Genomic DNA, 16333 nt, shown 5'->3' with positions numbered 1-16333 from the left:
GCGGGAGACTTTTTTTTTTTTTTAAAGATTTATTTATTATATGTAAGTACACTGTAGCTGTCTTCAGACACTACAGAAGAGGGCGTCAGATCTTGTTACAGATGGTTGTGAGCCGCCATGTGGTTGCTGGGATTTGAACTCTGGACCTTCAGAAGAGCAGTCAGGTGCTCTTACCCACTGAGCCATCTCACCAGCCCCGGGAGACATTTTCTTAATTGAGGTTTCCTCCTTTCAGGTGGCTTTAGCTTGGGTCAAGTTGACATAAACAATCTCGCAGAGTCATTATGTAGCTAGTCCTAGCTGACCTAGAATTCACTCTGTAGATCATGGCCTTAAACTGCCTGCAGTGTCTCCCAAATTCACTTTAGTTTTTGAGCTCTGTTACCACTGGACTGGTGAGCAAGCAATCAGGACCTGCTTGTCTGTCTCTTAACCACTCTGTCCTCCAGCACTGGGGTTACAAATAATGTGCCCCTATTCCTGTCCTTCAAAGGGTGCTGAGGATCTGAGTTCATGTGAGCCATCTTCCCCTGTCCCTTCCCTGTGTCCCGTCTTCTCCCTCCCCACACTGTTTCTACTTTACTTTGAGCTTCCATGTGGGTGCTAGGAATTGAACTTAGGTCCTCTGGAAGAATAGCCAGTGTTGTTAACCACTAAAGCCATCTCTAAAGCACTGAGATCTAGTTTTGTTTTGTTTTGTTTCGTTTTGTTTTGTTTTTGAGACAGTTTCTCAGTGTAGCCAGCCCTGGCTCACCTTGAGCTCAGAGATCTGCCTGCCTCCGCCCTCCAAGTGCTGGGATTAAAGCACTGCTGGGTATGAGATGAGTCCAGCAGTGAGATCCAGTTTTTCTTTATACTTAGATTGCTAATAAAAATGCCTTTAATCTCAAGACTCCAGAAGCAGAGCTGTTGGATCTCTGACTCCCAGGACAGCCAAAGTTACATAGTGAGACGTTAAAGCAAACTTGAGATGCTAATCTAGTTTTGACCTAAAAATAAATAAATAGGCTTGGTTGGCTATTTTATGTTCTAAGACTGGGGTTGATAAGTGCATAAATTGAAAACTTGAGCCTGGTGTGGTGGTACATGTCTTTAATCCCACTCAGCACTAGGAAGGCAGAGGGAGGCAGCTCTCTGTGATTGAGGCCAGCATGGTCCACATAGTGAGCTCAGTACATCGAGGACTAGGTAGAAAAACCCTGTTAAAAAAAAGAAAGAAATGGGCTGGTGAGATGGCTCAGTGGATAAGAGCACCCGACTGCTCCTCCAAAGGTCCTGAGTTCAGCAACCACATGGTGGCTCACAGCCATCTGTAACGAGATCTGACTCCCTCTTCTGGAGTGTCTGAAAACAGCTACAGTGTACTTACATGTAATAAATAAATAAATAAAACATTAAAAAAAAAAGAAAGAAATGAGAATGCTAAATGCTAGAAGTTGTACTTTTGTTTGTTCCTATTTGTAAACAGAAAATATACTTGTCAAAGGTTTGTTTTCCATAAAGCCAGTTGGATGGTAAGCAGAGATGATGTAACAGACTATGGGTTCCAGCCATACATGCTAGAATTAGTTTGGACAATAGGAACTTAAAACTTCATCCAGCTATAATTGATTAGAATCTTCAGGAGGGGGAGGCTCAGTCCTTTCTGTTACAGTCGATGATTCAAGTTACTGAAGTGAGACAGGAGTACTTGCATGCATTGAAAGCTAAATATGGTGTTGTCAGCATTTGGAATGAACTGATTTTGTAGTCAATGTGGGAGTTTGCTGTGAACTGCACAATTATGCTTATAAGTTGGTTAGACTTCCTGTAATCGTTTCTTAGTGCTTGTTTGTGTGTACATACATGACATGGGTGTTTAGGTCAGAGGACAAACAATGACATCTTTCCTTCTGTTTTGTGAGGCCTGGGGATTAAATTCAGGGAGAAAGCACCCTTCAGCCACTGAACCATCTTGCTGGCTCCTTTTGTAAATTTTTTTTTTTTTTTGATGTCTAAATGTAACTTCCTATACTTTGTTATGATACAAGTAAGTTTTTATGCCCTTTTTAATAGTAACAAGAAAGATGATAAATGATACCTATAGTCATAATAACTGTGTTTCAAACATTTTGAAATTGGGGCCTGGAAAAACAGTTCAGCAGTTAAGAACCCGCTGGTATGGTTCGTTCAGAACACCTAATTTCAGAGCCTTACCTAGTTCAGTTTTCAGTGTCCTCATTGGACAGCTAACAATTACCTGTAGCTAAGGTTTCAGAAGAGAAGAATATTGTGTGGTCTAGAGACTGTTCTTGTGATAGATACCTGGTAGAGAAAGCCATGCTACTTTAGAGTTAAGACACCTCAGATGAGTCACATGGCAGAGTGGGTGGGGCTTTAGAGACCGAATAAGGAAGCTCAAAGTATCCTCCTTAAGTTTTGACCAGCATTTGAAGGGAGGGAAAGAAGTAATAAAAGCGGGCAGATTCAGGTTGGTAGTGATTGCATAAGTAAGAGGTTTCCCATAGACACTTCCTGAATGACTTTTGTGGCTTTTGTTTGTTTTAGGCAGAACAGCTTATAACCACAGGCTACACTCAAACAAGGGTATTGGTGAATTTCTTCTTCTGCTTCTAGTTCCTGAGAACTAGAACAGGCCTGTGTGCTACCTTCCCAACCTGAAAATGGAACACAAGGTTTCTAGCACACTAAGCAAGCACTCTAGCAACTGAGCTACATTTTTTTTTTTTTTTTAGGTTTTTCGAGACAGGGTTTCTCTGTGTAGCCCTGGCCTTGAACTCAGAAATCCGCCTGCCTCTGCCTCCCGAGTGCTGGGATTAAAGGCGTGCGCCACCACGCCCGGCTCTGAGCTACATTTTTAGCCCCTTGCAGTTGTTTCAATGTTTAAACAGGTGCTAAAAGGGAAGGGGATGGAAGTAGTTTGGGTTCTCCCTTAACAAAATTTAGAGGACTTTGCTTTAATTGTCCCCTTCTTTTTTTTTAAATAGTGAGAAAGAGGGCTTAAATAAGTCTTCCTATTTCTGCTTCATGTTCTATTCAAAAATTTTTCATACACTATATATTTTGATCATATTCTTTTCCATATTTCTGCTGCAGTGGTAAATCCACTGTAAATACTTCTGAGTAACCTACTGTGTTGAAAATTTTAAGTGGCTTTTCTTGACTCCAACCATTGTGACTTATTGTCCTCATTGACTTTTGCCTTTCCAAAACTCTGAGGTTCTCAGTTCTCCATCTCTCTTAAATAGGATTACTATTGCTGTGATGAACACCATGACCAATAAGCAAGTAGAAGAGGAAAGGGTTTATTTGGTTTATGCTTATAGCTTTGTTCATCATCAAAAGAAGCCAGGACAGGAACTGAAACAGGGCAGGAACCTGGAGGCCATGGAGGGCTGCTGCTTACTGGTTTGCTCTTCATGGCTTGCTCAGCCTGCTTTCTTATGGAACTCAGGTCCACCAGCCCAGGGGTGGCCCCACCCACAATGGGCTAGGCCTTTCCTTATCAGTCACTAATTAAGAAAATGCCTTACAGCCAGATCTTATGGAGCCATTTTCTTGACTAAGATTCCCTACTTTCAGATAACTCTAGTTTTTATGTCAAGTTGAAAACCAGTACTAGGAAGGCCCTGGAGCCACCTTGCATTCAGTCGGCTCTGAGTTTACAGTTACTGGGGAGTTAACCACACACTGGTGGGTGGGAATGGCATATGGCTAGTGCTGGCTCTTGCTGTGGGTGCTAAGACATGGTGGAAAAGGGGGCATTACTTAAAGAGCTTCCAGTCAGTTTCTTCCTGTTTATGAAGTTAACTGTAACAGAAAAGGGTTCTGTGATTTGAGACTAGCAAAGGGGATTGCTAAGGCAGTCTATCCTCGGTACAGGTTGTTGGAATTTGTGACTCTCATTAGAATAACCTTTGGGTTAGCCTTTCTCTGGAGATGGTGTCTAGTTAGTATTAGGTATGCTACCTTGTTAATAGAGGCTAATAAACATTGAAATCATTTTTAGATAAAATGGGTTGTGGTTATAAGAACAGGCTCAACGTTTTTAGTCCTACTGTGATCTGACACTCATCTAAATTCTTTTTACTGGACATGACCTTAATTTGCTGAAATGGCAGCTATTGTGTGTGCCATTCCTCAGAAATCTTTTCGAACATTAGAAGGAGATAGTGTGCCTCTTGTACTAAGTGCTGCCCAGGAACTTTTCCATTGAATGCACCCTTAAAAATACATCTGGAGACACAGTTGGTCACAAGTTGATGTTAGAATCGAGTAATGAATAAATAAGTTTCATTATTTTCCTCGCTTATGTAAATGTTATGGATTGTTCATAATTTTTAAAAAATACACGCACACACACCTCAGTTTGATCCCCAGGATCACAGAAGCTAGGAATGGTGATACACGCCTGTAATCTCGTCACTTGGGAGCCAGAGGCAGCAGGATCAGGAGTTCAAAGGTCATCCTTGGCTATAGAGCGAGAGGCCAGCCTGGGCTACATGAGACCCTGTCTAAATAAACAAGCAAAAATCTCATGGTAAAGGAATAGTAACTTTACTCTTTTTTCTTATATTTTTCATAATCTTTTTTGAGTGAAATCTTTGGGGTTTTGTAGATTGGGTTTTTGTTTTTGTTTTATATATATATGAACAGAGACCACAGTTGTCAGGAATGAGTTAGGTTAAACCAATTAGCAATCTTCAAATTTGTGTGTGTTTCCAGATTTTGAAAGCATGTTTTATGTGGGTGCTCCAATTACTTAAAGGTTCCCCCTCTCTCTGGCTTTGTAAAGAAAAGTGAATAGGAGCAGAGTTACCAGCCTAAGAGCTGACCTTTCAGAGGCTGAGACTCTGTAGGTGTGAAGTATAGGGGAACTCAAGTCCTGGCTCACCCTCAGTCAGTGCGACACCTCTATCACCACTGACTGTCACCACTTTGCTGATTCCGCCCAATTCCTCTGTCTCTGCATTAGCCTTGCTTCTTCTCTTACCCTTTATTTCCTCATCTCCCTACTTTTCTGCTCGCATGAGAGCCACATCATTCATCTTGATCTTTTTTTAGTTTTCCTTTTCTACTCCGGGCCTAGGAGCTGGCTCACCTTTTCTTCATCTGGTCTGTTTAGTGAGTGACTATTATTTTGTTAACAAATATTATTGGACCACAGAGTGGTTTAACTGGATAAGGCATGAAGACCTACTGGTGTAGCCTTAAAAGATTTCAGGCAGTTGGCAAGTAAGAATTCTAAATAAAAATTGAAACTACCACCTGTATTTTTTCAGGCCGTTGATGCTCACTGCCATCGGCTGCATCCTCCCTATGGCACTGGTAAGTGTGGGAAGGGCTGTGACAGTTATGGTGGGCTGCTGGCTTTATCTTTTCTGGGGGAGTTTTTTAATTGCAAGTTTTGTTAACTACTTGTTTTTGAGGATAGACAGTTTGAACAACTGTAGGTACTGAAAGGAAGAAGCAGATGATCATGGTCATGGATTTTCTTGAGGTGTTATCTGGAGTAGACATTACTCAGTGTGTGCCTTGATTCCTGCATACAACTAGTGTGTTCTATACATTAATGCTTTGAACACTAAACATTCTATCCAAGTGTTCTAGGATGTCAGGTAATATTTGTAATTTTCAGAAATTCCTTTAGGAAATTGTTCCAAAGATAAACACTTGGCTCTTAACAAGAGAGGTCCTAAATGTCGATTGTGCTTTTCGTTTCCTTAAGGAATATGATTTATCTTCCTTGGTATTTTTAGTTCTCTGTAGGCAAGAGATGCAAATGTTTACTGAAGTAATTAAAATTTTAATAATGGCTTGCTTGAATTTGTGAGGAGGTTGCAATTTGGTGGGAAACTGGGAGAGAAATTTGTGGTGTTATTTACTAACAGCCTTGAGGTGAACTTGGAACTTGTGGTTGAAAATAATTTTACTAATGTATTCTCTCTTTTTGAGAACCTAGTGGTCCCAGCACTCAGGAGTCAGGTCTCTGACTGTAAGTTTGAGACCAGCCTGGTCTACAGAGTGAGTTCTAGGACAGCCAGGGCCACACAGAGAAACCCTGTATTAAGTCCCCCCAACCCCACACACAAAGAACCTAGTGGTGAAAAGACACAGTGAATAAAATTGAAAACTAGAATAGGTCAGTGCATCACAGAGTTGTTTGTATGTCCAGAACCAAATTGCTATTGAATCTGCCTTATCTATCAGACAAATGATACTGTTGTGGTCACTGTTCTGTTGCTTTGAAGAGACCTCATGATCATGGCACCTCTTACAAAAGACAACATTTAACTGGGACTTAGAGTTTCAGAAGTTTAGAAGGTTTTCATCGTGGCAGGAAACATGTTGGCACGCGGGCAGACACGGGGCTGGAGAATTAGCTGAGAGCTGTATCTTCGTTGGAAGAGAGACTCTGCTTGGAATGGGCTGTTTGAAAACTCGGGGCCCACCCTCAGTGACAAGGCCACGTCTCCTAGTCCTTTCAAATTGTGCTACTTCCTGGGGACAGAGTATTATTCAACTCTGAGGTTATGGGGGTCATTCTTATTCAAACCACTATAGTTACCAAGATAGTTTCCATCCTGAGTTGGCTGTTTGACTTCATTTTGATTATCTCTAAAATTCTTAGCTAATGAGGGAATGTGTCTCTAGAACAGCAGTTCTTAACCTGTGGGTCGTGAAAGGTTTAGCAAACCTCTATCTCCAAAAATAATTTTCATTATGATTCATAACTGTAGCAAAATTACAGTTGTGAAATAGCAATGAAAATAATTTTATGGTTAGGTATCACCATAGCATGCAGAACTGTATTAAAGGATCACAGCATTAGGAAAGTTGAAAACTTCTGTTCTAGAAAAGCTTATGAAGTGGTGAAGCTATGGGCTTTTGTGCTGTTAGCCTTGTTTGGAACCACTTGCTGATTGATAATAGCAACTAAAGTATTTGTATAGATGTCATTACATCTCAGTAAGGAAAATCTTAACAATACATACCTAAATCCTGAATTTCCCTTTGGTCTCTGCTCTTCGTCCAGCACCCTTGCTTTTGAAGTATTAATAAAATTGAGTGGCACAGTCACTAAGTCTTTAAAACCAGAAAGGAAAACTTGACTCCTATACTGCTATCTACTTCTGCAGGTCTCTCTGTGACACAGTGTCACCAAGTGGTAATTGCTGAACATGTTTGAAAGTCTGTGGTAGAGAGGTAACTTTTCAGTTTCCTTTACAAACACAGACTATAAAGGACATTGTTAGATGTTTGTCTGTCACCTTTGGAAAGTGCTGATGATCAGAAACAGTCATTTTGACACGTGTAAAGTAAATGTTTTTTGAAATGAAGATCTGGAGATGCTGTATTGGATTGAGGCTTATAGGCAGTGCAGAATATTATGTAGGGTAAATGACATCAAGAAGTGTCCTTCATGTTGGAAGGAAAGGTTCCCATCAGCATCTGGCCCATCTTGTTATAGGTATTGAGGGCTCAGGGGAAAGGGGGAGAAGGGCAGAAAGATGGACTATACTTGATTTCTGCTCTAACCCCATTTTTATTCTATGAAATACTCTTCAAGCCACAATGAAAATTGAGGGTGTGCCTACCCCACCCCCTTTTTTCTTGTTTGCGGTGTGTTTGTGTGCCTGCATGTTTACAGTGTGTACAGGCAGACATGGGTTGTAGTGTGTGTGCGCATTACTGTGGAGACTGGAGGTCCCAGAACTCTCCCCGTGACTGTGCCTTCTGTGGAGTCCAGAGTTTGCTGATCAGTGTGCTCTGGGGATCCCGTGTTTGGGCCTCTTGAGCATGCTGCAAGTGCAGGCAAACTGCCAAGCCCGTTCCACACTTACAGGTGCTGGGGATCCAAACTCTGGTGGTCATACTTGCTTGCCAAGCGCCTTACCCACTGCACACTGCTCAGCTACCTACTTGTCCCTCTCCAGGGAAGTGCCAGTATTGGCTTGCTTCCCCTTCCCTGCCTTTGCAGTCACAGTTTTTTCCTAGCTCCAAGTCAAATGGCCTGGTTTTGGTATAATATGTGTATGTTCACACTGAGTGTGGTTTAGGCACAAATATGATAGATCACAGACAGGCCACTGAGCAAACTAACCTGAAAGACATTCCTTGTGGACATCGAGTGACTTTGAGGATATGGCAAGTTGACAGCAAAACATCCAGTGGAACTTCTTAGGCTTGGTCTTGAACTCACAGAGACCCACCTGTTTCTGCCTTCCTGAGTGCTGAGATTAAAGGCATGTGCCACCACGCCCAGCTTTTCTTTTGTTTCTTGAGACCAGGTTTCACTGTGTATGCAAAGATCTGCCTGCCTCTGCCCCAGTACTGGGGTCAAGGCATGTACCACCATACCTTGCCATAAACCCAGCTTTAAAACATCCATCACCCTTGTGTCTTTAATTAATCCCCGCATTTAGCCCCAAGCAACTACTGTTCTCTGTTACAATTTTGCCTTTTAGATATGTTATACAAATCGAATCATACAACAGCCTTTTATTGCCTGATTCTTTCTCATGATTTTTATAAAAATATTCATTCGTTTGTTTGTTTGTTTGTTTGTTTGTTTGTTTGAGATGGGGTTTCTCTGTGTAGCCCTGGCTGTCCTGGAACTCACTTTGTAATTCAGGCTGGCCTCGAACTCAGAAATTCACCTGCCTCTGCCTTCCAAGTGCTGGGATTAAAGGTATGCACCACCACGCCCGGCTAAATATTTATTTTATGTCTATAAATACACTGTAGCTGTCTTCAGACACACCAGAAGAACGTGTCGGATCCCCATTACAGATGTTTGAGAGCCACCCATATGGTTGCAGGGAATTGAACTCAGAACCTCTGGAAGAGCAATTGGTGCTCTTAACCATTGAGCAATCTCTCCAGCCCCATCTTGTGATGCTTTTAAGGTTCATCTGTATTATATGCAATTAATGGGTTGTCTTTACTTCCAAATAACTATTTCCATAGTATAGATACACATTTTGCTTGTGTCTGTTCTATGGACAGTTAGGCTGTTTCTGAATTGTGGGTGTTATAAACTATGTTGCTATTAGTTATCCATGCCCTGGATTTGATGTGGACATTGCTTTCATTTTTTTCCTTTCTTTTTTTTTTTTTTTTTTTCGAGACAGGGTTTCTCTGTGTAGCCCTGGCTGTCCTGGAACTCACTCTGTAGACCAGGCTGGCCTCGAACTCAGAAATTCACCTGCCTCTGCCTCCATTTTTTTCTTGTGTAGATGTAGATACTTAGGGGCAGGATTGCTGGGCTATATGGTAAATATAAGTTTAATATTTTAAGAAATTACCAAACTAGCCAGGTGTGGTGGCCCACACCTTTAGCCTCAGCACTTTGAAGGCAGAAGCAGGTAAATCTCTTGAGTTCAAGACCAGCCTGGTCTACAGAGCAAGTGTCAGGACAACACAGAAACTGTATCTTGGAGTGAAGGCAGCAGGGGTCAGGGTAGAGAGGGAGGGAGAAAAGATGGGAAGGAAGGAGGGAGGAAGGGAGGGCAAGAGCGCAAGCCAAACTGTCCCTAGGTGGCTGTTCTGCTTTGCATTATATAACAGCTCTAGTTTCTCTGCATCACTAGGTGTTTCTAGTACTGTTTTAGATTCCCTAATTATTTTCTGCTTAATTATTGTATGTGGGAATACATAGAATGTTTTCTTCTTTTCTCATCTCCATCTCCATTTCTTTCTCTTGCATTATTGTGTTGTCTTGGGCCTGTAGCATAATGTTAAATTAAATGGGAGTGCTACCCTGCCACTTCCATAATAATGAGTGTAATACCAAATCAGGTACTGTGCTTTTATTCCCTGATTGGATGATGTTTTTATTTCTCTGTTTTAATTTAAGGATAATTATTATTCAATAGTAACTGACTTTTCCTCTCATTCCTACACAGTTATTGGATACATAGTAACTGTTAAATAAATTCCTAGTTTAGGGTTGATAGAAATCAGGCGTGGTAGAGCATGCTTGGAATCCTAGCACTTAGGAGGTAAAAGCTGGAGAACCAGGGCTCCTCAGCTCAACCCCAGCTACTGGGAATTAGACCAGCCTGCCTGACTGCATGAGCCTTTGTACCAGAGCAGCAAAGCAACACTTTGGAGACAGAGGAAAGCCAAAGCTTTGAGTTCCTGGCCACTCTCAACAAGACAATACCACGACAGCAAAAACAGAGCACCATAGCACAGGCCTTTATCCTAGCAGAGACAGGTAGAGCCTGCCTTAACTCAGGTTCAAGGCCAGCCGGGTTACATAGTAAGAACTTCCATGAAAAAAAAAAAACTACATACATACACAAATGTAGTTTTAATGCTGAGTAGGGTGGCACATAACCTATAACCCAGCACTCAGGAAGTAGATGCTAGAGAGTCAGGAGTTCAGGCTAGACATGGCTACCTAGTGAATGTGAGGTACAGGTGCACATGTGTGTGTGTGTGTGTGTTTTTCTCATTTTCTTTACTTATTTTTCCTTTTAAGACATGGTCTCATTATGTCACCCCAGCTATCCTAGACTATGTAGAGACATGGTCTCATTATGTCACCCCAGCTGTCCTAGACTATGTAGAGCAGGTTTGCCCAGCATGCCCATCATTGTCTGCCTGCTGGCTGCTAGGGATACAAACTGTATGGAGCTACGCCTGGCAAGAGGTTCTCGGGGCTGAGCTGAAGATAGAGTGTGCATGTCCTACTGGCTCTTGGGAGCTGTACATGTACTAAGTGTATTTTCTTTTTTTAAAGATTTTTTTTTTGAATGTGTGTGCATGTTTTTGCCTGTGTGTATGTATATGCATGATGTGTGTGCTGGTTCCCCTAAGAGGTCAGAAGAGAGTGTCAAATCCCCTGGAACTAGGATTACAGATGCTTGTATGCCACCATATGGGTGATAGAAATAGAACCCAGGGCCTCTGTCAGAACAAGTGCTCTGACAGTTGAGAGACCTCTGGCTCCTGGGAAGTGACTCTTAAAAGGTTTGGAGTATTAAACAGCAGTGGTATGAACACTAGTTGATTCAGGTGAAAACTCACCTGTTTAACTGAGGCTGATTTTCATGTTCTTAGGGTTTCTTTTGATGTGAAGAGAAACAATGACAAAGGAAACTATAATTAAGGAAAACATTTAATGGGGCTGGCTTACAATTTCAGAGGTTTCATTTTCATAATTGCAGGAAACATGGTGGTAAGCATTGTGGCATCCAGGCAGACACCACACTGGGGGAGGAGCTGGAAGTCTTTTGATTTGGTTTTTTTGTTTGTTTGTTTGTTTTGTTTTTTGAGACAGGGTTTCTCTGTGTAGCCCTGGCTGTCCTGGAACTCACTCTGTAGACCAGGCTGGCCTCNAACTCAGAAATCCGCCTGCCTCTGCAGATAAGTGTGGTGGAAGATCCTTTAATCTCAACCTTCAGGAGGCAGATGCAGGCAGTCTCTGAGTTTGAGGCCAACCTGGTCTACAGAGCAAGTTTCAGGACAACCAAGTCTAGAGAAACTTTGTCTTGAAAAACAACAACTGGCTTTAATAGTTACTTATTTGAGATAGGGTCTCACTGTATCTCTGGCTGGCCTGACACTACCTGCCCCTATCTCCTGAAATTAAAGGCATTTGGCTTTATGCATGCAGATGGCTCACTGTACCCCTGGCAGGCCTGAAGCTTACTTTTTAGAATTGGTCTTGAACTCAGAAGAGGTTTGCCTGCTGAAATTAAAATTATATGCTACCACATCTGACCTTAAATTTATTTTGTTGTTCACAGAATATAAATCAGATGCCAGGAGATGTGTTGCTAGTCCTCACTAGAAGCACTCTGTGGGTGTGGCCTTGTAGAGCAGCATTCGAGAACTTTGTCACATTTGGGAACCCAGTTGGGAAGCTCTCTTGCTTATGTTGGATATCACATTTTTAATGACTATAGAAAAGTTGGTTTTACTTTAGTTCCCAGTGAGAGTTTCTAATGTTTAGTTGAAAACATTAATGAAAACAAAGATGAACAAGAGATGTATAAAGTAACTATAATATAAGAAATTTAACTTAAAAGACAAAAGCATACAACTAAAGAATGTGAACCTAGCATAGTGGTGAAAGTATTCATTTCTCAAACGATAAAACACTGAGGGACTACAGTTAAAATTTGTTGGTTTTTGTTGTTGTTTCTTACAGGTATCTCATTCAGTTGCAAAACTTATATTAGTTAATTTCCACTGGCAAGTCTCAGAAATTCTGGACAGGTAAGCTCTTCAGGGGAAAGAGATGAAATTGCCCTTAGTATCCTTTTCTGCCCATCCACTGTGATTTTACTCAGCCTGTTTTTTTGTAGGGTATCATCACCCACAATGGGCTGCCCCGCACCCCCATCAGTCACTGATTGAGAAAGTTCCCTCCAGGCTTGGCCTACAGCCTCGTCATTTGGGGTTTTTGTTTTGTTTTTAAGATGTATTTTATGTGACATCAGATCCCATTATATCTGTGTGGTTGCTGGGAATTGAACTAAGGACCTCTGGAAGAGCAGTCATCTCTCCAGCCTCCAAGATTCCTTTTTTTTTTTTTTTTTTTTTTTTTCCCAGACAACCATTATATAGCTATGGCTGTCATTGAATTTGCTGTGTAGACCAGGCTGGCCTTGAACTCAAGGAGATGTGCCTGTCTCTACCTCTAAGCCCTGGGATCAAAAAATTATATTACCACATCAGGCCTATAACCTGATCTTAAGGAAGCATTTTCTCAGTCAAGGTTCTCCCTCTCAGGTGACTTCTGGCTTTTGTTAAATTAACATGGAAACAAAAAAATTAACATAAGAACTATCCAGCATGTATCCTGGACATAGGCAAGATGTTCAGTGGAAAGATGAGTCCATAGCATCCTTCAGTGTCTGCCCAACCCACTATGATTGTTCCTGGCTTTGTGGCATGTGTTCTTAACGCACACACAATTACTGAAACACTTGAACATATTTTATATCCTTTTCTTTGAGCATATTCTCATCTGTTCAGCATACTCTTCTATTTCAGTTTTAATGCTGGAATAGTATTTTGCTACTATATAGGTGTCTTCATACATTTTTTTTTTAAACCTCGGTTGTTTGGCAGTAGATTTACATTGAATCTCCTGTGTCTGTGTGTAATAGCCCAGTCCCCGTAACACCTACCCCCAGAAATCTGGGAAATGTTGGGTGTGCATGCCTATAACACTTGTGGTAGACTAAGTGCTTTCCCACCGAGCTATATCCCTAGCCCCAATTTACCCTTTATTTGTAAATCTGATTTTTGCTTAATTGTCTACGTGCCCTGAGTGTCTCTGTAGTCCAGACTGGCCTTTAACTTGTGATTTGCCTGCTGCTATGCCTGAAGTAGCTGGGAATACAGATCTATGCCATGAGGCTTGGCTGGAGTGGATAATTCTTTGGGGATGTGATGCTACTATGTAAACTATAGGAAATATGGCAGCTCCTCTGGGCTTTACCAGCAGCAGTGACTTCTCAAGTTTTTAACAATTAAGAATGACAGAAGCCAAGAATAGCTTCAAATTGGGCACGGTAGGTCCTCCTATCTCTTTCTTTTGAGTACTGAAAGTACGTGCATGTGCCACCAAGGTTCATGTAGTGCAGGGCATCAGACCTTGTGCATGAAGAAACTGCTCTGCTAACTGAGCTCTTTCCTTACCCCATACTTTTTTGGTTTTTTGGTTTTTCGAGACAGGGTTTCTTTGTATAGCCCTGGCTGTCCTGGAACTCACTTTGTAGACCAGGCTGGCCTCTAACTCAGAAATCCGCCTGCTTCTACCTTCTGAGTGCTAGGATTAAAGATGTGCTCCACCACGCCCGGCACCCCATACTTTTTATACTCTTATTTTATTCTTAAATTATGTATCTTCTGGGGAGCTGGAGGGATGGCCCAGTGGTCAAGAACACTGACTGCTCTCCCAAAGGTCCTGAGTTCAATTCCCAGCAACCACACAGTGGCTCACAACCATCTGTAATGGGATTTTCTGGAGTCTGAAAAGATCAACAGTGTAGTGTACTCACATAAAATAAATCTTTTTTAAAAATTATGTATCTAGCATTTGAAATGTAAATAAAGAAAATAATAATTAAAAAAATTATGTATCTTCTATTTTATGATTTTGCAACTTTATAAACAAAATTACACTGTACGCATTCTTTGGCTTTCTATTTAATGTGGTTGCATTTTATATTCTCTCACCAGCTATTTATCTTTTCTCTCTCAGAAAAGTTTTGAGGGCTGGTGGTTCAGTGGTTAGGAGTTCTTACTGCTCTTGCTGAGGACCCAGGTTCAATTCCTAGCACCACATGGCAGCTACAGCTGACTATATATAACTCTAGTTTCAGAGGCTCCAGTGTCCTCTTCTGGCCTGCTTGGCACCAGGCGTGCAGATTATGCATATACATACATGCAAGCAAAAAATTAATACACATAAGATAAATATTAAAAACCAAACAGAACAACTGAGCATTGTGGCACACCCCTTTAGTCTCAGTACTTGAAAGGTAGAGACAGGGCTGGTGAGATGGCTCAGTGGTAAATAGCACTGACTGCTCTTCCAAAGGTCCTGAGTTCAAATCCCAGCAACCACATGGTGGCTCACAACCATCCGTAATGAGATCTGATGCCCTCTTCTGGAGTGTCTGAAGACAGCTACAGTGAACTTACATATAACAGTAAGAGAGGGGTGGGGGAGAGAGGAGAGAGAGAGAGAGAGAGAGAGAGAGAGATGAAAGGTAGAGACAGCTAGGTCTGTGAAAGTTCCAGGACAGCCAGGGCTACAAAGTAAAACCTGTCTCCAACCTCTTGCCCCTGCCCATCTCCCAAAGAAAAGAAAAGAATGTTTGTATTAAGATAAAATGAAATTTGGTTCAATAAAGAAACCATCTGAGATAACCTGAAACATAATATGTAGAATAGGTTGGCCTCAGATTTGCTGAGTGCCAAGATTATAGACATGAACCATTATGCTGACAATGTAAAAGACCCTTTGATGTAACCACAGCACCTGCTGGCCTGTTGTGTTATTGAGAGTTAAAAGTCTTCAGATGTGATTCTGTTTCTGCCTTTTGTTTCTAGGTTCAGGTCTAATTCTGCTCAGCTGCTTGTTGAGGCTCAAGTTCAACCTAATCCATCCAAACATGTGAGTGTCTCTGCTAGAGTGAGCTGTCTTTGAGTGTCCATGACTTTCTCTGTGACTCACCAAGCTTTGCTTGGTGCTATATAGACTACCCAAGATCCTTATTTTGAACCTAATTCTCCCCCACCCCCAATTTTTCTCTTTTACTTAATAATGTCTTGTTATATAGACAAGGCTTTGCCTGAAACTCGGATCTTCCTACCTTTGCTTCCTGAGTGCTGGGATTAAAGTCATAAATGTTTTGCCTACAAGTTTGCTTGTGTACTACATGCATGCCTAGTATGTATGGAGGCCAGCAGAGAGTATTGGATCCCCCGGAGCTGTGATTACAGATGGGTGCAGGCTGCCGTGTGGGTGCTGGGAACCTAGCCCTGGTCTTTTACAAAAACAGAACCCTAGAAGCTAATCTGTTTTGTGATTTGGGCATGTTTATATGGGAAAACCACTGCTGTTGACAAACTGTAGTGTTGACTGTGAGAACCTTTACAGTTCAGCCTTTCAGAACTTTATATGGTGTTTGTTCTCCATCTCCTCCTAGGTCCCCACAGCCCATCCCCCTCACCACTGTGCAGTGTGTATGCAATTTGTGCGGAAGGAAAACCTGCTCTCTCTGGCCTGCCAACATCAGTTTTGCCGAAGCTGTTGGGAGCAGCATTGCTCAGTGCTTGTCAAAGATGGTGTTGGTGTAGGTGAGTCTGCACTGAAATTAAATGACTCTCAAAAAAAAGTCTTCTGAAAAACATATTTATTTATTTGATTTTATGTATATAATGTATGAAGTATTTTGTCTGCGTGTAGCTCTGTGTACCATGTGTGTGCTTAGTGCCTGCAGAGGAGGGCATGAAATCCTTGGGACTAAAGTTATAGGTGATAGTGATCATCATGTGGATTCTGGGAATGGAACCCAGGTCCTCTGTTAGAGCAACAGGTGCTTTTAACTGCTAAGCCATCTCTCCAGCCTTAAAATATTTGTCTTTCAGTCTGTATTTTCATATACTTAAGTAAATATTTCTTCTAAGATTAACAGATTTTTATAGTCAGTCTAAATAGTAAAACAGTTTTCAGTAGTCTCCAATAAAATGAGAAAATTAAAGGTTTTAGAAATATTTGTATGGCCGGGCAGTGATGGCGCATGCCTTTAATCCCAGCACTCGGGAAGCAGAGGCAGGCAGATTTCTGAGTTCGAGGCCA

At 41.6% G+C, this 16333-nt stretch overlaps 1 protein-coding gene across 8 annotated transcripts in view; it reads left to right on the top strand.

Annotated features, from left to right (window-relative positions):
• Positions 1–16333, top strand: part of Arih2 (ariadne RBR E3 ubiquitin protein ligase 2) — a 49853-nt gene that overhangs the window by 19941 nt on the left and 13579 nt on the right. For 7 of the 8 annotated variants that reach the window (XR_003844633.1, XM_021205975.2, XM_029543089.1 and 4 more), the window contains exons 4-6: positions 12164–12231; positions 15082–15145; positions 15681–15831. Coding sequence is in view for 7 of the 8 variants with exons in the window: in XM_021205975.2 (XP_021061634.1) it covers positions 12164–12231; positions 15082–15145; positions 15681–15831 (283 nt within the window). In the remaining variant the exon portion in view is untranslated. Of the gene's footprint in view, positions 1–5282; positions 5329–12163; positions 12232–15081; positions 15146–15680; positions 15832–16333 lie in introns of all 8 variants that reach the window. The other variant, XM_029543092.1, reaches the window with a different exon arrangement.

Source organism: Mus pahari, chromosome 10, assembly GCF_900095145.1.
Source record: "Mus pahari chromosome 10, PAHARI_EIJ_v1.1, whole genome shotgun sequence".
NCBI lineage: Eukaryota > Metazoa > Chordata > Mammalia > Rodentia > Muridae > Mus > Mus pahari.
Note: the sequence above shows the minus strand (reverse complement) of the source record. Positions and strands in the feature narration are given on the sequence as shown.